The sequence below is a fragment of the Lethenteron reissneri genome, chromosome 15 (assembly GCF_015708825.2).
Source record: "Lethenteron reissneri isolate LAM-NWPU_2019-01 chromosome 15, ASM1570882v1, whole genome shotgun sequence".
Taxonomy (NCBI): domain Eukaryota; kingdom Metazoa; phylum Chordata; class Hyperoartia; order Petromyzontiformes; family Petromyzontidae; genus Lethenteron; species Lethenteron reissneri.
This window is the reverse complement of record NC_083793.1, coordinates 7,892,778-7,913,910: the sequence shown is the minus strand read 5'-3', so window position 1 is coordinate 7,913,910 and position 21,133 is coordinate 7,892,778. Positions and strand designations below refer to the sequence as shown.

General features: G+C 42.4%; 1 protein-coding gene and 1 long non-coding RNA gene across 7 annotated transcripts in view; one reads left to right on the top strand and one right to left on the bottom strand.

Moving 5' to 3' along the window:
* The window catches only part of ATG7 (autophagy related 7), a 44,357-nt gene extending 40,811 nt beyond the window's left edge, over positions 1-3,546 (bottom strand). For 2 of the 6 annotated variants that reach the window (XM_061551953.1, XM_061551947.1), the window contains exons 1-3: positions 3,305-3,546; positions 940-1,133; positions 396-450 (exon numbers count right to left, since the gene is read on the bottom strand). In XM_061551953.1, the coding sequence (XP_061407937.1) occupies positions 396-450; positions 940-1,093 (209 nt within the window). In that variant the 5' untranslated portion in view covers positions 1,094-1,133; positions 3,305-3,546. Of the gene's footprint in view, positions 1-395; positions 451-939; positions 1,134-1,739; positions 2,835-2,968; positions 2,990-3,102; positions 3,205-3,304 lie in introns of those variants that run through there. The other 4 variants (XM_061551951.1, XM_061551950.1, XM_061551952.1 and 1 more) reach the window with 4 other exon arrangements.
* Positions 3,547-4,802: 1,256 nt separating this feature from the next.
* LOC133342653 (uncharacterized) lies at positions 4,803-13,943 on the top strand. Its single transcript, XR_009755174.1, has 3 exons — positions 4,803-4,949; positions 5,612-5,830; positions 7,666-13,943. It is a non-coding gene; the product is annotated as an uncharacterized LOC133342653 (long non-coding RNA).
* Positions 13,944-21,133: the final 7,190 nt, after the last annotated feature.

The following is a 21,133-nucleotide window of genomic DNA, read 5'->3' as shown; positions in this document are numbered from 1 at the left end:
CCCGTATTAAAAACACACCATTCAGGGCGAATCAACACCATCAATCAATCCAAGATGTATAATGCGTCACGTTCAGCAAACAGCTGAGATGGAATTGCAGATGACACAGAGGAACAAAAATTAACGAAATTAAACTAAACAGGAGAAAATAAATGTTTTAGTTTGGTCTTAAAGGCAATGACTGTTATGGATGAGTGGACCGTGACGTTGGGAAAACAAACTAAGCTAATAAAAACCAACCTGGCACAGTGCGCAAAAACTAATCCGGCAAAGTATTTCAAAATACGCACCTTGTTTGAAAATATCCCGATCGCCGAAACCAAAAGAATCAGTGTCACACATGCGTACGTGTTTTCCTTAAGAGGATATGTTTGAAACAAAACAAAATGCCGTACGGGTCAAAAGAGTTGAACTCCAGCATCATGCGAGCAGGAAGGCCAGGAGGGTCTCCTGGAAAAACAACCAGCGAACAAGAAAATGTTTAGAGAATTCCAGCACGTCGGTTCAAGCCATCAAAACAACGGCTCTTCAGAACGTGATGATCGTGTCGGCGCGGTTGCATTGCCGATTCGGTTTGATCTCTTACAGTCTTTTCTCCTATAACACGGTAATAGCGATCCTGTAGAACGCCGCGTTACGGAAAAATGCGTTATAATAAATAACATATGACATAGGGTAAAGCAAAGTCCCCGATAACACGTGAGATGCGTACGCAGGCTGAACTAAGGCTGAGGCACGTGGGTAACATCTAGAAGCATCCAGCTGTATCCCACTGCCTTGTGTGATGCTACGCCAAGGCAGCCCGCACAACCGCTTACTCCGACCACTCAACCGCGTTATATCCAATTCGCATCCGCGTTATATATCATTGACAAAAATGCGTTCCCGAATACATTAATCCAATTCGCGTTCTGAAACCCGCGCCCAGACCGTACGAACCATTGTAGAAGAAGCCCTTGAGTTCCTTGGCCGCTTCATCTAGCTTGTACTCGTTCACCTTCTTTTGGCTCAGCGTGTGCCAAAAGCCCGAGTCGAGAGCACTGCTGAACGGACAGAACTGCAGTGGTGCTGGCGCTCCTCCTCCGCTCGCCATTGCTCAAGAGAGGTGGGTTCCGACGAGGTCCCGTGAACAGCTTGCGCACAGGGAAACAACAAACGCAGACATCGGATTTCATTTTGTTGAAACCAGGTTGGGAACTCAAAAGGGGTGTCTGTCTCAATTGCTGGAGTGCACCATGGGAAAATGCAGTGGGCAGCTTTGGCAGGACACGTCACCGTAATGGATGACGGTCGAAATAATAAGAATAAGTGGCAGCAAAGAGATTCTAGATTTGAAGCTTTCGTGACTGCAAGGATTCATACTCTTAGGTTTTTTGGTAAAGTCACGTAGGTAAAAAAATAGAAAATAAAAAATAAATAAATACCTAAGTTATTTTCATTTATTTTTATTTTTTTACCTACGTGACTTTACCGAAAAAATCTAAGAGTATGTAGCAAAGAGATTGTTTTTTTTGACAGGTAAGGCTCACACTGTCCTATGTAGCTCTTTCTTTCAGAAGCGACCTGGCTCTCGCACATGACAGCTCAACGAAGTGGTTTATCGCGTGGACATTTATAGCAGCAGCCGCGTACTCTAAAGGCATGTCCATTCTAAATGGAACTCGTCCGAGAGGACGTCCGGTCAGGAAGAAAGGCACAATGAAGTTGGTTCGTGTGCAAATGCTGGGTGGATTGTTCACATCCCAGGATCGTGAGAGATGGTGGCAACTTGGGGAGGTTTTCATCCAGCAGTGGATTGACCATCATTGACGACGATGATGATAAACCCAACTAAACAACAGCCTTAAACTATTCAACAGAATTGCAGCAAAAGTACCACAACAACCATCTGCTCAACACAACCACCAGCTCAACAACAACACAACCATCAACAACAACACAACCACCAGCTCAACACAACCACCAGCTCAACACAACAACACAACCATCAACAACAACACAACCACCAGCTCAACACAACCATCAACAACAACACAACCACCAGCTCAACACAACCATCAACAACAACACAACCACCAGCTCAACACAACCATCAACAACAACACAACCACCAGCTCAACACAACAACACAACCATCAACAACAACACAACCACCAGCTGAACACAACCACCAGCTCAACACAACAACACAGCCATCAACAACAACACAACCACCAGCTCAACACAACCACCAGCTCAACACAACAACACAACCATCAACAACACAACCACCAGCTCAACACAACCACCAGCTCAACACAACACAACCACCAGCTCAACACAACAACACAACCATCAACAACAACACCACCACCAGCTCAACACAACCACGAGCTCAACACAACAACACAACCATCAGCTCAACACAACAACACAACCATCAACAACACAACCACCAGCTCAACACAACCACGAGCTCAACACAACACAACCACCAGCTCAACACAACAACACAAACATCAACAACACAACCACCAGCTCAACACAACACAACCACCAGCTCAACACAACACAACCACCAGCTCAACACAACAACACAACCATCAACAACAACACCACCACCAGCTCAACACAACCACGAGCTCAACACAACAACACAACCATCAGCTCAACACAACAACACAACCATCAACAACACAACCACCAGCTCAACACAACCGCCAGCTCAACACAACAACACAACCACCAGCTCAACACAACAACACAACCATCAACAACAACACCACCACCAGCTCAACACAACCACGAGCTCAACACAACAACACAGCCATCCACAACAACACAACCATCAGCTCAACACCACCACCAGCTCAACACAACTGTCAACAACAACACGCGGATTCGAGTAAATGTCCTCCCCGCCCACCACGTGACCACCACGTGACCCGGCAGGTCCCAACCTCCTCCTGTGTGTGGCCAAAGGGCCCACCGAGAATTCTACTTCAATAAAGTCATCATCGTCGTCGTTGTCGTCAGCCATGGCCAATCCACTGCTGGATGAAAGCCACCACCGCCGCCGCCGCCTCTCACACGACCCCCCCTCCCCACGATGTAATAATTCACCAAATCCACCCAAACGTCGCTCCGTCTCCTCGAAGTTTTGCTGCGACTTCCATTCGCGGATGAGTCGTGTTGTTGTGGCTGCCCTTCGCACACACACAGATCAGCAGCAGCAATAACAACAGCAGCAGGAGAAGCAGCAGCAGGAGCAGTGAGGCTCCTCCACTGCCCTCTGTGGCCGCCGCTGTCGGGCTGGGGGACCTACACGATTTGATGGCCGATCAGAGGATGATGTTGCTGCTGCCACCACCTTGCGCCTTTCGCACGCCGCGTGTCTCCACCACCACCACCACGGGGTTGATGTCCCTGATCACGGAAGCGAATGGTGGAACCACAACCAACGTCACTTGACATCTGATGGGGTGTAACAAAAAAAATACCACCCACACGCAAGAAAAACCCTCCGTTCTCACAACCAACTTGCGAGAATTCGCAAATAAAAAAAAGATTGAGTGGCAATTGCGGCTGTTTCCGCAACGATAGCGCCCCTGGTGGAGGCGATGAGCCGCTGGGGGCATTTTTTTTGGGGGGTGGTTTGTGGATTGTGCGGTGGCTTTTTGGTTGCTCTGTTGAGTTGACACAAGCGATTGTTTGTGCGGTTGTGGCGTTGTCATTTATCCGTTTCGTTGTTGTTTGACTTGCATCCCACTGGGATTTTTGCACACAGCGTTGGTGTACGGTGTTTTTTTCTGCAATATTTTGCTGTCTTTTCTTGGATTTTCTGTTTGCACTTAGTCACGTATTCACTTTAAGATGTTTTTTGTTCATGTTTTTTGTTTGTTGCGGTTGCACCCGATTCAAGAGCCGAATGGCTCACAGGGCTATACCTAATAAATGAACTTGAACTTGAAATCGTCTTCGTCATGAGCCAAACATAACAACAAACGACATCAGGAGGCATTCACCCAGCAGTGGATTGACTGCTGGGTGAATAACTTCACATCAATGTATGAATTATCGTCATGTAACGAATATCACGCCATCATCAACGACAACATTTAACCATTAATCGTCAATAATAATAATCAAATCTTAATAATTAAAATGTAACAGAAGCAAACTAAGCAAATCGTTGGATCCCAAGAAGCTCAAAGGACCCAAGATGCATGCGAAAAATAGTGTAGAACAAATTGTAAGCAGACATTGAAATCCTATTTAACGTAAAAAAAACATTTAATATACAGTATATTAACCAGCTAATCTCTCTCATCCCTATCATATTTGTGTCTTCACTTATCTAACTCAAATTTCATACCCCCTGATTTAAAGCTTTCGTGACTGCAGGGATTCATCTTCTTGGTTCTTTCGGTAAAGTCACGTAGAATCATTTTATTATGTTTTATTTTTTTTTATTATTTTATTACTTCCCTTCTACGTGACTTTACCGAAAGAACCAAGAAGATTCATACCCCCTGTCTCTTCCATCATCTCAATAGAAGTTTATACATTTAAAGGATGGCCCACCCTCCAAAATCATTTCTGCTTAAGGTCCCCAATGGACCAGCACCACCACTGATGAAAGTTATCATTATTTTGTGTACATTACAACAAGTGTGATAGTGAGCATTACTGAATATAACAATGTCCGCTGCTGTGTCACCTATAGTTTCAGTTTTCATTTATTTCAGTTTCATTTATTTGGTATAGCCCTGTGAGCTCGTGTTGCAAGACGGGCATCTCCATGCTGTGCTCGAGGCTCTGCTCTCAAAACAATGACGAAGTGAAACGCAAGAGCGTGAAAAGTGTCCGCTGTTATTAAGAGCAGCCACGGCCACTTGCCTCCCATTTGGTGTGGACCTGGGACGGCCAACGCAGTTGGAAGACCATCATGGGTGGTGCATGCTGCCAAAGTAAGTTGTTGTTTTATGCACATGCATTTTATATGAAGTATTTCGATTTAAAGCTTTCGTGACTGCAGGGATTCATCTTCTTGGTTCTTTCGGTAAAGTCACGTAGAAGGGAAGTAATAAAATAATAAAAAATAAAACATAATAAAATAATTCTCACGACGTTTCGGCCACAACAGCCGCTTGCGTTGTGGCCGAAACGTTATGAAGTATTTGTTACGGTTTCAAATCGCTGCTGTATGGTCCTAAAGTTTACCACTTACCGCATCGTTTATAGCTGCTGTCAATTTTTTAATTTCCTAAACTGACCTCCACTAGATCTGAGCCATCGTGTGGCTTCATTTTAGTCGAATTAAAATGTAACTATAGTGATAATCTGCAGGATAAAGTGTACGTGCACTGATGTCACTGATACTGACCGCTTGACTCTCTGAGTTTTGCCCCGTTGGCAAGCATTTTGTATGAAAACGTACTCTGTTTGATATACAGTAAAACTAGCTAATGCAGCAGTGAATGCAGCAAAGCATAATACGTGGCGTGCAGTCCCCACTCCCTTTGTCAATTCCCCTTCGCTACAGGGTTGCCCCTTAGACCAAAGGATATAGATTGCACGACAAGCCACTTCCATGTCTTCACACCACAGACAATCGCTCTGTCTTGCTCAGTGATGCGAGGCCCTGGGAGATCCAGGTGCTGTGTACCGGAGGAGGGGACGCAGGGCAGGTTGGATCTGCACATTCGGAGCCCCGAGGGGCAAGTGGAGTCCACGAAGCGCTCCGGTGAGATGTCCCGGGAAAAGGGCGTGTGGCCCAGCCCTCGGGAGGAGAGCTGGAGAGGCCCTCAGCGAGGGGGATGACGATAAGCTGGATGTCTTCACCTGCCCGGTAATACAATAACTATGTACATAGTAGTAGGTTTTTACCTTTTCAACTGGTACAAAAACTGACACCTTTATACAAGGCATCATGTTTGCAATAACCACAACACAAGCAGTCAAAATGCAAACAAAAAGAAACAACTCTGATGATGATAATGATATGCACTGTCCTTGAATTTGATTGGTCCACACCCGAGACAGCTTTTCTTAGAGCCTAGTCTCCATTGGTGTTGGACCAGATGACTCCAAAAGGCGTACAACTCAAAGACAGTTCATTATCAGAGTATTGAGAGCTCGGGATAAGCATTTACACTATGAGACATCTCCTATACCAGTGGCAAAATATAGTAGTAGGTTTTCACTGGTAAAACTATGTACACGTACAGCCAGTGGTCGACATGGCTTGGTATACGACGGTATACAACACCGGCACTTCTTAGGACACCAAACGTGCACAAGGGCACGTTTCAGAATGGTTACTCTTCTTATCTGCTAAAATGTTTCTGCATAGGGGAAGCATCAGTGAACATGGACTGAAAGGCTAAAGAGGTTTCATATCGGGATTTTTATATTTCGGCCGTTGTGGACAGCCCTTTTGTCAATCCACTGCTGAATGAGGGCATCCCCATGCCATGCCGGTCTTTTTGGTTATTTGTCCATACGGCAAGTGACCATGCTGTTCAGCGTCAGTTAATCCATGGGGGGCCCAGGATCATTTCATATCTTATTCACCACGGATATTAGCCATCCCAGGGAATTAAACTAAGGTTACCAGGTTCATTGCATGAAACGTGAACCAATGTAGTACATCAAATTGCGACAGACATTACATTTTACCACAATATTAATTTTGTTGCAATACAGCATCTATATAAATAAATACCTTAATCTGTATGTACGTCTCATAAAACTCTAGGGTACTCACCGATAAGGTAGAAAAATAAAATTTGGTACGTTTAACATGTAGGCTTTCGCGACCAATATCATCCATAATACAGGGTTTTTTTTTGGGTAAAAATTTACGAAATCTATCTAAATATTTATGCGATTTAACCCAAAAAAACTTTATTATGAAATTCGGAACATATGTAGCTTTTAGGACACAAACAACAGGAAAAATCAGAAAATCCGAGATTTTCTATGTTCAGGCTCCCAAATCTCAATTTTAAGTGTCCCATAATCATGTTTGCGTGTGTCATTGAGAAACCATTTACAATATAAAATTGGGGTTTTTTATGTTTGATCGAGCGTTAAACAGTAAATAAAATGAAATGGAGAACCATTGTTCTATATTTTATTGTTTTGGAAATATTTCGGTTTTAAGCGGTTTTGAACGAAAAAATACACATTTTATGATGGTCAAATCTAAATAATTCGAAATCGGTAAATGATAGACCCTTCACCTCAGAGTATTCAGTTCATAAATTGTTGTTCTTTGTCATAAAAAAGAACGGAATCTTTAAAGTGAGCGGCTCCTGATGGATACGTCTTTAAATATAAGAAGTTGAATTAGGTTGTAAACAATTTTTGTCTTTTTTGCAGAAAAATATACATTTTTGGAGTAGTTGTTAGTGTTTGATTGTAGATAAAAAAAAATTCATATAAAGTTAATTATTATATCTATTGAAAACGTTTGCCTGGAAAAGACATGCTTTATGAACCAATATGTGTATAATTCCCAAATCAATAATTTCCTCTCACGAGGATGCTATGCTAAAAATTAAAAATCGACCTTTGAATCCCTCAACCGGGGCTTTAATTTTGCGTGAAATGTTTTAGCAGTGAATGTGTTAGTTAAAAGAAAAACTACGTTTAACTGTGTCGTGCATTGCTGTTTTTCAGCTCTTGGGGCTGCAGTGAAAACAACCGGGCTTTCAGAAGACTCTGGCAGTCCCTAAGAACCATATAAAAAATACAGGGGTCAGGTCTTGCATGGTATTTCAAAAATTCTGTCTCTGTGGTGGTTTTCACATAAAGAAACTCGACATGTCGTTATATTTAACTGCACACGTGCAACACAGCCAGAACTGCCTCTCGTATGATGACAAAAAACTCATCTTTGTAAAAATCTAAATGGTGGCGGATTTAAAATTACTCTTATGTGGAAGGTGTGAATTCCCTAGAATCCTTTCCGTCTTCGTCCATCGGATTAGCATAAGACGGGAATATATGGACATTATGCCAACACCGTGTATGATGCCATCACACGTCTGTTGTGATGCAGCAATGTCACTATAACCACATGTATAGAACTCTCTTGGATGAACCGTCTTACTTTAATTTATGACGTGGATCTCATAAATATAAGCGAGGTTTTACTGATGCAAATAAATGTAAGATAACCCACAGCAGCAGAGCACATTGTCCCCCAGTGAATTGTGACTGCCCCTTAAGAAAAGGGGCCATGAGCAGAAATTGGTATGCATAAGGTGTGGTAGAAGTTTGGTCAAACAAGCTGCCATGTGATTTTGGCGCACACATGTTTATATATAAATTAAGAAATCTACTCTTGTCATCTCGAGGAGGTTTTCCCACTGTAGAAATACAACACGCATTTGCGAAAATGTGCTAAAAAAAGCCTACGATGTTTTTTCTCCCGTTTTGATTATGGCTGTTCCTATCATTTACAGAAAGCGTTGGAGTTGAACTTCCAATTCCATAATATAGGTATTGTTTTTTGGTTAGATCCCGTTAATATAAATGTGGCATTAAACCCGCCCACTGTGGTTGTGCATCTGTCTCAACGCACAAGAAGAATTACTGGGGTTTGAGTTTGATTTATTTAAGCCCGATCTCCGCTGGCACTTTTATTGCTGTGGTTTAAACGCGTAACGGTTAAGCTAAAGTCGGGATCGGCTTCGGTGGAACCCGGCACGTGGCCTCAATGCCTGACGTGGCCTCAAGGCCCCGTTGCCTGTGACTTTGCAGATGGGAAGAGATGGGCTTATCTGTAGGAGAGTGACACCGCCTGAATGGGTTGGAGATGCCTCTTATAGAATTCCTCATGCTTGTCCTTCTCATATTAGTTGCGGTGAACAAAAACCTACACATTTTTATGAAACACCTGGAAGCATGTAATAAAGCTTAAGATGTGATGACATGCTACTGATGATTTCATGGTTAAAGAAATCCACGTGGATGTGATTTTCAACTGTACACATGTACAGGGTCAGGCCTATACAGGTGACGGAATTTACAGTTTGAAAAGTCGATAGGACATATATACTGTTGTAGAGCCTGGATATAAATACATATTTATAAGCACAGTTCTGCTAGAAGGAACATATCCTTACATTACACTCGTGGAGATATGACTTGGGATTTTTTTCACAGACGGGTTCCCAAACACACTTATTGTACTGCAATATTTTGCCACTGTGCGACCCAGCTGGCTTGAGAGTTTCACCTGTAATCCAGCATCGTAGGCGAGGGTTGATGGAGTACACAAATGTCGTGGAGCTCCTTACCGTGGCCGTCGAGTTCGCCATACCCTGGCTTGCCAGCCTATGGCAGCAACGCAAGCGGATTGATCTCCATCTATGTCCATCTATACGGAGAGTGTCGCTACCCCGGGCACGCGTGTTTTTTCTATGACGATTCCGGACCACATAGCTCGGGCAATCATTGGCATCGGCTCCCCGCCTCGCTGCCTTCTCACTTATCTGTCGTTCCTTGTGCCTCCGAGTTCTCTCTCTTCAAGAGAAAATGAGCACTGTGCACATGACAAGTCTAAATGGCACTGTATTGTCATCGTGACCATTGCTTTTGATGCTACCGCACATCGCCAACGTTTTCTATCCTCGGCCAGAGCCTGCAGCTGCTCAACAGTAGACACACGATCTCCAAAATCTGCCCTAACAGTATCCCGCCATCTGGTCTTAGATCTTCCCCTTGAGTTGTCAGACCCATGGACATCACTCGAATGCCTGTTAGTCCATGGGCCCAGACCAAAAAAATGACTTATTGGTACCACCTGAGGTGGCAAAGTCTAGTGATGATCTTTGTAATCCTCCACGTGTGTGGGACATATTCTGATATGATAACTTTTGCGGAGTGGCAGCTGAGTTGTAGTTACCATGACTTTTATACCCATGCCCTATGACAGGCGTCCGGATGATGAAATGGGCATTATTACTGAAAAACTACCTAGACCAAAGCCAGTTAGGTCACAAACTGGTCTTTATTGGTTTAAATACACAATGAAAACACAGGATAATAAGTAATACTATAGTGAGGTAAGGAACTACTGTACTTGAATATTGTAAACATTGCCATTTGCATATAATTAGTCAATGGTACATGTTATCCGATATATATCGTTAGTGATGGGTATATGTATACTATTACTACCACAGTAATACCATCAGAATCACCACCCTGTCACTCATCAAACTGCTCGTCTATCTCGTCATCTGACTCCCCGAGTTCAAAGTCAGATTCTGGATCATCCTGCAGTTTTTGCTTACTGCAGGTCTGTAACCTGCACATGTCTGTGCATGTCAGTCCATTTGACAGGCACGTGCAGCTTGGCATTTTGCATGAATGCACACACTTGCATGCTAGCAGTTCCAAGACCACATCTGGTGCGAGTGGGGAGCGCATCCAGTAAATGGCCAGCTTGCCATCATCGTCTGTCCATCCACACTCAGCAGGGCTTGGCACCACAGGGTTAGCCTGCAGACAGCACTTCCAGATTGCTGCCTGATAATTGGCTCGTTGAACATGCATGAAGATTGAAGAGACAATCTCTACATGGTGGCAGCTGGCTGGACTCAACTTCTCCCCTTTTAGTGCAGAAGAGCTGGTAGCGCAGTTCGTTCATCTCACCAGTGCTGCTATTAGCAACGTACAGGCGACAGGTGAACTGCTCAATTGTCTGGAACAGCTCATCACTCACATTCCATAACTGCCCCAGTCGAATAAAAGTCTCTTGGCAGGAAGTGTTCTTTCTCACCATCTTCAAGGCATTGAGCTTCCCTCGATCGGCGAATGCACTGACAGTGCCGCAGCCTGTGAAAGCCTGTAAGACAATTAGGCTGTCACAGATGCTGTCTCCAAGTGACCTTGCCAGTTTGCTGATATCGACAAACCGTGTGCGGTTCTGTGTCCCGCACTTTTGGTAGATGGGACAGGTGATGTCCTTCTGGAAGCCAAGACAAAGCACCATGACATCCGTGTCCTCAGCTGTGATGATAACTTCCTTTGAGCCCACATTTGCCGCATGCAATGCATGCAGGAGCAGACGGGTGTCAGCTTCTTCGTGCGTGGAGTGCAGCTCTGCTACCTCCTCACACTCATCTTCTGTCAACTTGTAGCAGGTTTCCTCACAGCTCATGTACAACACCTTGCCATGCAGCATCTCTCTGTATCGTGTCAGTTTCCACTCTTCCACCAGAGACTTGATGAGACTGGCCTTGTTGGAGTGACTGCACAGGAATTTTCTCCACTGCTGGACGTGGTGTCCCCCTCCAAGGTTATTGTACTGGAGAGTGGTGTCTGGACCCCGGTTCAGTCGTTCAGCATCTAGCATCTTTGATCGAAGTCTGTCGGTAGACATAAAAAACATCAATACTCTCACTCTGTGCCCCCTCGTGGTGGACCTGGGTCAAGGCTGACTCTGCCACCTGGGCAAAGGTTTTGTTTCGATGTAAAGCTTTCGTGACTGCAGGGATTGATTTTGTGGAGCAGGCTCATCGCATCAATGATGGAAGTAGATGGGGTTGGGATGTCTTCTGCAAGAGACACATTCTTTTCAAGCTCTCTGGCAAGTGCGGCCTTGTTTGTTTTTCGTAGGGACCCAACAGCATTTGCCAGTGCCCATGGCTGTGAGCCCAGTGGGTGGGCAAGGACATGCCTTCATATTCACCTTCCTGCTTTCAGCCACCAGGATCATGTGACTGAACAGGTTTATATCTGCCTTCATAACCACATCCTGTCCTTTCTTTCCACGTGCTGTTTTTGTGCTGATATTGGAGAATGTCTTCAGACTTTGCTTGGTCATCTTGTCGTGGAATTTCACAGATGGTGGGTCCTCAGCTAACCTTGTTTGCTTGAATACCTATTAAACCTCTTCTCCTATCTCAAGAGCTATCAAGAGATCCCTGGTCACATCAGATGGAGCCATGGTGCCAATGGAGAGGCTAACCAGATCTGTCTCATCAGGGGACATAGGATTGATCCAGTTATTCTCCATAAGGTCAATGAGAGACTGGACATCTGCTTCATCTCTCTTGATCCTTGGACCCTGTAGATCTGGATGGGACAGTTTGGACCTGCCATGACCTATCATGTCTCTCAGCTGTCTGAGGTACATGCTTCTGTATTCAGCTGTTAGGTAATATTTGGTCACAGCTCCTGGCTTCAAGCTGAAATCCCTTTGTCCTTCCAGCTGTCTATGAGTCTTTGTTCACCGTCTCTTCTATAGCTTGGATTTGGCCAAAGTGATTGTTGGAGTCCAGTTGAACTAAGAAGCCTCCTTCCATGAATTCCGTGTACACATCTGGGTGTGTGATGGGCAGCTGAGACATCTGGGCGTAGTAGTATATTCAGTCATATTCAGTCAGTTTTCACCTACACCATACAGTACAATCAGAAATCATCATTACTTTCATACAAACCCTGAATTAATCTGTCAGTACTTTGGTTACACATTGACAGCAGCAGAGAGTTACAACGCAAAAGCAAAACTAACATTGATAAAGGGTAAAATTCATCTTAACTAATCTTAACTAAATTAAGGGGAGGTACTACAGGTGAATAGGCAAACAAATTCCTGACCTTGTATCAGAATGAAAAATTACCAGATGAATATACACAAAAATATAAGATTTTTTGTATTGTGACTTCCCCCGATTCATGTATGCATATGCTGTGTTATCGCATTAGATATGCACAAATGTGCATATTATGTAAAACACAATATTGACTTAGTAGATGAAGTTATAACTTTTTGGTTTGTTTTAATTGTGATCAATAACTAATTGGTTGGTAAACTATAGAGGCTTTTGTCAAAATATCGTTCTTTCAGTTAATTATGTTAAAATACACTTGACACGTTAAAAAACTACATTTTCATCAACATTTTTTAGATATAATACCACATAAAATGAAAATGACAAAAGACATAAAAAAATCCCTCAACATTTCTAGCGATTACAAGTAGGAAGCAGTATTTAGAATTATGTGTCTTTACCTAGTATGAAACATGAGTTGTCAAACTCGGCATGCAAAATGTCATTTTGAGAAAAACGCAATGCCAGTTCTGGCATTGTGATGCCCGTAGCAATGATATTTGAGAGTTCTACTTGTGTGTCCCCCCTCGTATTGCCATGACAGCAAAGTAAATAGCCATATATGGCTGAGCTACACATCTGCTCCAAAGAATAAGCTTTTCAATGATATGCAATTCAACTAGGTTATTTCTTAAAATGCGGAGATAAATTGCGATGAAAGATGCTAAAAAACGCTAATTTAAGGCTTTGTTTACTTGGCGAAGTTTGTTTAAAATCGTAAAAACTAACTATTCATAAAATATGAATAGTTATTTTTATGATTTGAATCATCAGTTATTACCAACATCAAAGTTATTGGTAATAAAGGTTATTGGTAATAATTGTGTGCATGTTATGAAAGTTTACAATTTATAGAAGCAAAATATAAACAAATATATAAAAATTGACAAACTGAACAAAAATCATTATATTTGCCTGTAGGACCTGGCCCTAACTAATAAACTTAACAGGTACATTAACAATACATTGAAGGTAAAGTTAGCACTTTAGATATCTCCTGCCAGTAAATTATCATGAGCAAACAAGCTGCTAGGAAGGAAATCAGATGGCGCCAAACTATCCCAGACTGAACTAAGTCACTGAAATTGAAGAACAATCGTGAATAAATGCAAGAATATGTATAAAATACATGCCTTGGGACAAACATCCATTTTGTCAAATTTGTATTGTCTTAATTAACAGCAGAGGTGTTGGAATGTTTTATTTGTAACGTCCGGGCAAATAGGCGTGATTGCGATAGATGCAAAAACAGGTTGCCTGCGAGAAAAATTCAACAGCTGCTGATTTGGAAAGGTAATCATGTATTATTTTACTTGTGTTGGTGTAACAAATAAAATGGCACCATTGAAGTTTTGCTACCTTGGGTGGTACCGATATCTGGTATGGGGCCGTCCATAAATGACGTCACGCACCTATGGGAGGGGGGGGGGTCAGACATTTATGACGATGTGTGACGAGGGGGGGGGGGGTTTGAGAAATGTGACGTCACATCAAAATGTGCTACTTTAAATTAATATAGACAACACGTTCTACTTAATTAAATTGACTTTTTAATAAATGTTTTCTCCTACAACATCAGAGTGCAGCGCCACATTAAATACACACTACAATGGCAATAGTTTAAAGCAATTTTAAGCATGTTTTTTTTTGGGGGGGGCAGAGCTTTGTGACGTCATATTTGAGGGGGGGGTCTGACTTTTTGTGACGCCGTGTGACGAAGGTGGGGGGGGGGGGGTCAAAAATCGCCTAAAATCGCGTGACGTCATTTATGGACGGCCCCAAGGACTATGTCTTGGGAACTAGCCTTCCCCCATCCTGCACACGTATCCCACCCAGTGCCTCATCATGTCGACAACACTCACCTGCCACGTTATTTTGCGGACGTCCACATCGCTTCTCCGTGTCTTGCACTAAAGTTTCGAGCATCCGTCTCAGACACATGTGCTCGAATGCCAAAAACTTTTTTTTGTTTCGAGAGGCTCAATTGTAAGTAAATCAACCGCGTACCAAGTAGAGCCAGATGTGTGCCCACCTCGTGCTGGGTTGATGATGGGAGTCGTGGGGAGTTGAGGAGGAATATGGGACAGGTGGCTGAACGTTGAAGTCAGCAGAGATCCATTTCACTGATGCATTATTGCACCAAAACAACATGGTCAGACAATAAAAACAATATATCATTCTTTATTGCCGATTGTTTTATTTTAAGAATGATGCATGCATATGTTCTTACATTGGATACGTACGATTCAAAGGCTCATGGTACATGCACTGAATCATGTGTGTGAGAACATATATTGAGTATATGCCCAATTGTATATTAAAATACGAAACTGTAATACAACCGTTGAAAAATGAGACAGAACAAATAAAAACACAGTACAAATGAGATTGAAAAATTGACCGGTGAATTTTAAATCGAATCTTCACAATTCGTTGAATCGCTCGAGGGCTGAATCGTTGCAACACCTAACATTTTATTTTCCAATTCTAAAAACATGAAATTGCATCTCAATACTTTTTTCAGGAGAATGCTGAATTGGGATGTCGTGCCAAATATTTTTTTTAAAAGTAGTATTTTGTTTCGTGTAGAATTGGCTAAGGTATTGACGAGGGGCATTGAGGCTTCTCCTGAATAAACGGTGTGTGTGATTGGTGGTGTCGGGGGGGGGGGGGTCACCACTGAGGTCACCTCATACCATGGAGATGGTGGCCACTCACATTCACCCCCTCCGTGTAAAACTCACCGCGTGCGATGGTTAGGGAGCATAACTCAGAGATCAGCCGCTGATTCCATTTGAAACGTATTGACTTTAGTGACAAACTAAGGCAAAATGTAACGCCAGGTGTGTTGTGGCATCAGTTGTGTCTCCCTGTGTGTGTACCTCGGGGTCTGTTTGCCCAACTGTATTTTAAAATACGAAACTATTTATTTTTATTCTGCTACTCATCTTGTATTTCAGTTTCTCTAAATGCCAGACGTTGGGAGTCATATTCCACGTGACGTAATTCAAGCACTCTCTGGAAATGTGTAACAAAGTTGATGTTAAATGACACATCACTTCCTCTCTTTGTTAATGGTAAGGGATTTAATAAAATGTCGTTAAGGCCGATCAATGGATATTAAGAGTTACTGTTCTTTCAACATGAGATGTCAGCTAACATTGTTAGGCCGATAGATACTCGAAAATAAATCGTTTCATAGTTTAAGCTATACAGATCAGGCCCACTCAGCTATATAGCTCAGGCCTATTGAGGTATACAGCTCTTTTTCAGAAGAGACCTGGCCACAAATGATAGCTCAACGAAGTGGCTTATCATGTGGAAATTTATAGCAGCCAAATACTCTAACTGCACGTTTATAAATGTGGAGGGAAAAACCAGAGGACCCGGAGAAAAATCCCTACGACCACGGGGAGAACACGCAAACTCCAAATAGACTGCAGGCGTCAGGGTCAAGATCAAACCCACGACCTCCTGTATACGAAGCGAGCTAGTTACCTCGCTAGCATGGCGCCCATCACCATGTGAGCTGTACTCTTAACACCTTCATACAAAGGTAGGCTCCTCTGTTACCCACACCTTTGTTGCTAACATAACTTGCAGAATGTGTAAGATCACCCGCCCCTCCGTCCTTGGCAAGGGTTTGTACTTGTGCCTCTCCCTCTGACTTAAGATGTCACCAGCCTCTACACGCACTGTCTCACTGGGCATGGGTCACCACATAGTAATTTGACTACTCCAGTGAGTTGTGAGTTGGGGAAGTTTGGCAACCCCTGTAGGATGCAATTGGCCTCATGGCCATGGCATCTGATAGGTGGCGAGGTGTGGTGAAATCAATGACGGCTTTTGGCCATAACCACCACCTTTACTTTGGACTTGGGTGCATCCCCACAGCCACCCTGAAGAGCTACCTCTGAGTGGGGGCGGTGGTACAATGGGGGGGGTGACCTCTGACCAAATCGGGAGTCGTTCGCTTCCCAGACACCACACCGAGAGATTCCCCCACTGCTCACATCGCTGCCGCGACGTCTCACCCCGCGAGACGTCGCATTCGGCGGCACCGCCAGATGTAGCAAAAGAACACGGCCCGGTGCAACGTCGCACATCCTGGTGTGAAGGACAATGTAGGCGGATATGTGAAAAGGTTATATACGTGAACATCTAAAGATAATGAATGACACCATGAAGAAAAAAACGTTATTTGACAAGGATAAAGCACAAACTGCTTTCAACGTGGGAAACGAATGTGCTTATAAGCGAATCTACATGATTCTAGATTTGAAGCTTTCGTGACTGCAAGGATTCATATTCTTAGGTTTTTTCGGTAAAGTCACGTAGGTAAAAAATTTAAATTAATAAAGTAAAATAAAAATAAAATGAAATAGGCATTTTTATTTATTTATTTATTGAACTTTTATTAATTTTAATTTTTTACCTACGTGACTTTACCCAAAAAACCTAAGAATATGAATCTACATGAGTTTAAGAACACAATACTGCAAGTGAAAAGATCATATTTGTGAACATTTATAGAAGATTACAATTGCACCGTGTATAAATACTGCTGCGGTTTGTCGGCTGTTTATTTTGCCAGGACGGATATGTGACGATTGGATACGTGACGTTGCACTGTCGCATTTTAGCTGGTGCATAATTACTACAATTGACTGTGGTTCATTAATAGAATGCGTTGAGCTATGTTTTTTCTCTCTCTAAAAGCCATAACAATTCGCATTTATCACTTATTTATTTGTAATGGGGGACAAGGTTTTTTTGGGGGGGGGGAAACCATAAACATAAGCCATAAACACAAACCATAAACAATAAACAGACCCCACATTAAATGCTGTTTAAGTGGCAACCCGATACTTCATGCAGAGATCCTGGTAAGGATTTTTCCTGATGTTTTTTTGTAAACAAATTTTAAAGTCTGCTTTTAGAGGCACATGACGTATTGAATGCTGACATTTCCTTCCTGCATTCCTGTGAAGTAATGGCCGTGTCTCACCGCGTTATGTCCAAATGTGACACAAGCCCGCATTTTTAGTGTTCCCTTTGCAACAAAATGAGTTGCAGATGTTTGGAACAATTACCCTCCGATGGTAAATTCTGCATACCAGCAAAAACACCTGATTTGTATTAGTGCCACTGAATTGTGCATTGCCTTGCACAAGTAAATCTGGGAGAGGGGGAAAAAGTTGGTGATGGTGACGAGCAGACATATGGGCAATTTCAAGCAAAAACGGTTGTGAAATGAAGTGTCGCTTTTAACCCTGCGTCCTTATTTGGCAAGAGAGTCGTGGGGTGAGGTGGTGCGTGAAAGATGTTGGACTAAAGTCAGTGATCGCAGCGGTGAATATTTCTGGGATATTCCATGAGCTGTGCAAACCAGATGTGTAACAAAAAACTCCCCAATAGCCTAATAAACGGCAGACACGTGGCTTCGTCCTCCGTATCGAGTCAGTGATTTAAAATGTATTTTTTTGGGCAAATAAAGTTACGGATGACAGATTCATTGAATAAAAAGTGATATTGAAAACATCATAGGTATTATACGGTAAATAATATACTCTTACAGGATATATTTTCAAATGTAATAGGTTAAAAGTGCTCTTTTAAATCATATTCTTTCACTACTCATCTTGTATTTCAGTTTCTCCAAGATCTAAATGCCAGACGTTGGGAGTCATATTCCACGTGACGTCATTCAAGCACTCTCTGGAAATGTGTAACAAAGTTGATGTTAAATGACACTTCACTTCCTTTCTTTGTTTATGTAAAGGGCTTTAATAAAATGTTGTTAAAGCCAATCTGTGGCATTAATGGTTACTGTTCTTTAACACGATATGTTAGCTAACATTGTTAGGCCGATAGCTACACAAAAAACGTACAGCTTTACTCAACACATAAAGAATTCCCTTCTAATAAAGATCATATAATCGATAAAGGACACTCCAATAAAGTATTGTTTTGAAGATAGTTTGAAGTTCAGCCCTAATCAGGTAGAACAATGTGTTTTAATCATGTGTAACTATGTTACCTAACCATAAACGTTTCTATATTATAATCGTTAAAATACAACTGCAGGCTGTATGAAAATGGGGAAATTAAGCCAATTAAGGAAGCCCTTTGTAGCACGAATTATGCTTGGAAACCTTTAGGTAAAACACCATTGGTTTGCTTTATTTAAAGTTATTTTATTTCCAATAGCAGATGTGCCTGTCAAGGCATAGGGTCAGTGATACACACGGCTATACATGATGCATAAATGTGTTTAGATAACATAGGTGTGCGTTTTTTTGTAACTGGCAGTAAGTAAAAAAAAAACTACCCCACCAGTGTTGCACTCAACAAGAACACTGGAGTCAAAAACATGCGTTATTCTTCCACAGAAACTTTTTCCCCATCGGCAACTTTTTCAATGACTAAGTGTCCCTGTTCATCTTCTTTAACAGGGTTGGCAATGTCCTCCGGTACGTGAAAAACCCAAGGCGCTTCCAAAAATTCTGTTTTGGAAAGAGCATCATTCCCTAAAAAAGAAAAAAAACACAGCATATGCAGTTTTCATTTGAAGAACACTGGAGAATGCGCAGTAAATTATTAAAATACAATGCTACGGCCTTTGAAGTTTTATGAAGAAAAGAATGTTATATATGTTTCATTTATAAATAATAATGATGATTCATAGCACTTGTGACTCCATTGCTGGGCGAAAGTATCCCTATAATGTGTCAGGTTATGGGGGGGGAGGATTGTTTGACTATACTTCACCATGACAGTCCATGTGAAGTGGGAGGCCCAGGACCAGGGTAGATACCACTCACCGCTGACGTTAGGTGTGGCCGGAAAATCCAATTCAGTTCATCGGGTTCACAGTGTAGTGCGCTAACCGCTGAGCCACCGCATCCCTCAATACAAAGTTAAACACTTACATAATCGTTAAATTAACTAACGTGTTGTTAACCAATCTTGACACATCACTCAGGGTTTTTCTCAAGTATTTTTTTTTTCTCTCTCCAGTGAACAGATGTTCGGATCGTTGTCATTGGGCTCAAACATTTTTTTGTTATATAAGCCTCTAGCTCAATGGTCGGGAACCTATGGCTCGCGAGCCATATATGGCTCTTCCAGTGACGGCATATGGCTCCCAAACAATTTTGAGTTGAAAAAAAAAATCAGTTTGGAACTGATTTTAAAATACTTGTGATATTACTTAATAATACTGTGTCATTTTAAAGTAAACAGAAATTAGTTTTGAAGATAAATTTCACGGGTCACGCCTGCATGAAGCTCAACCTCACCACGTATGAACCAGACTACAAGGCCATCAGCAAAACCATGCAGCACCAGAAGTCGCATTAAAAGTAAGACATATTTAATTTAGTACACGTTAAAAATACTATATGGCTCTCAATGAAATATACTTAGAAATATTTGGCTTTTATGGCTCTCCCAGTCAAAAAGGTTCCTGACTCCTGCTCTAGCTGGAGCAACGTTGCAGTTCAACTGCTGGCACAACAGCTATCTTCCTTACCATCGACGTCCGCACTCTCAAACGGCTTGATGGCAGCGTCTTCGCTCGTCTCCGTCACATTTGAGAGCTCAAGCAATGTTATTTTCCCGTCACCGTCAATGTCAAAAGTGTTGAACTCTGTTGGAAGGGCTGTGTGGAGGAGAGATCAAACGTCGCATTGCACACGCTCAGCAACAACAGCGAAAACATTTACAGTTCTTAAGAAAGATAATTTCCCCGATGTGGATTTTTTTTCAGTGGGAACATGTTAATACCATTTAAAGAGTCCACATTAACAACGCTGCATCTCAATGATGAAATGATGGGGCGATATGATCCAGTGCCCAATGCTGTAGTTACACGGCTACTTTGTGAAGCTCACAAGCTCAAAACATATATCTTTAAGTGTATAAATTATACATGTAAATAAATATAAATTATATCTTCCAAATTATATTTTAATTTGTGATTTCTGCATCATTGATGGCATATTTCAAATGTAAATATAGAACCCTACAGATCGGCGTACATAATAATAATATCATAGAGTTTACAAAGTCGCTTCAAAACGAGCACAACTTTTATATTCCCAGCAACACGTGTCCGTCACGTGTCAATGCTCTCACATCTAAGAACTGAAATAAGCCAAATGAAGTGAGAAAAAAACCTCATTTAAATTCTACCGATGGTACTCTTTGGTTCTTTCGGTAATGTCACGTAGCTAGTCACGAAAGCTTCAAATCAAGATTCTACCGACGGTGTGTGGTATTAGTGACCGCCCAACGTACCCTTTAGCACCCCATTGTAATCACGGGTCGCTTAATCCCGGATTCAATCTCGGGGTTCTCACCTGTTGCCGGCCTCAAGAGCTCTGACCTCCTGAGCCACCCGGGTTCACCCTGTCCCCAAACTTTCTTAAGGACACTCAACACTGAGCTGTCGTGGAATTCGCTTTCTTTAGGTTACTCTCAAAGTAGGGCGGGCGTGGAAGGGGGGATGCCGGTAC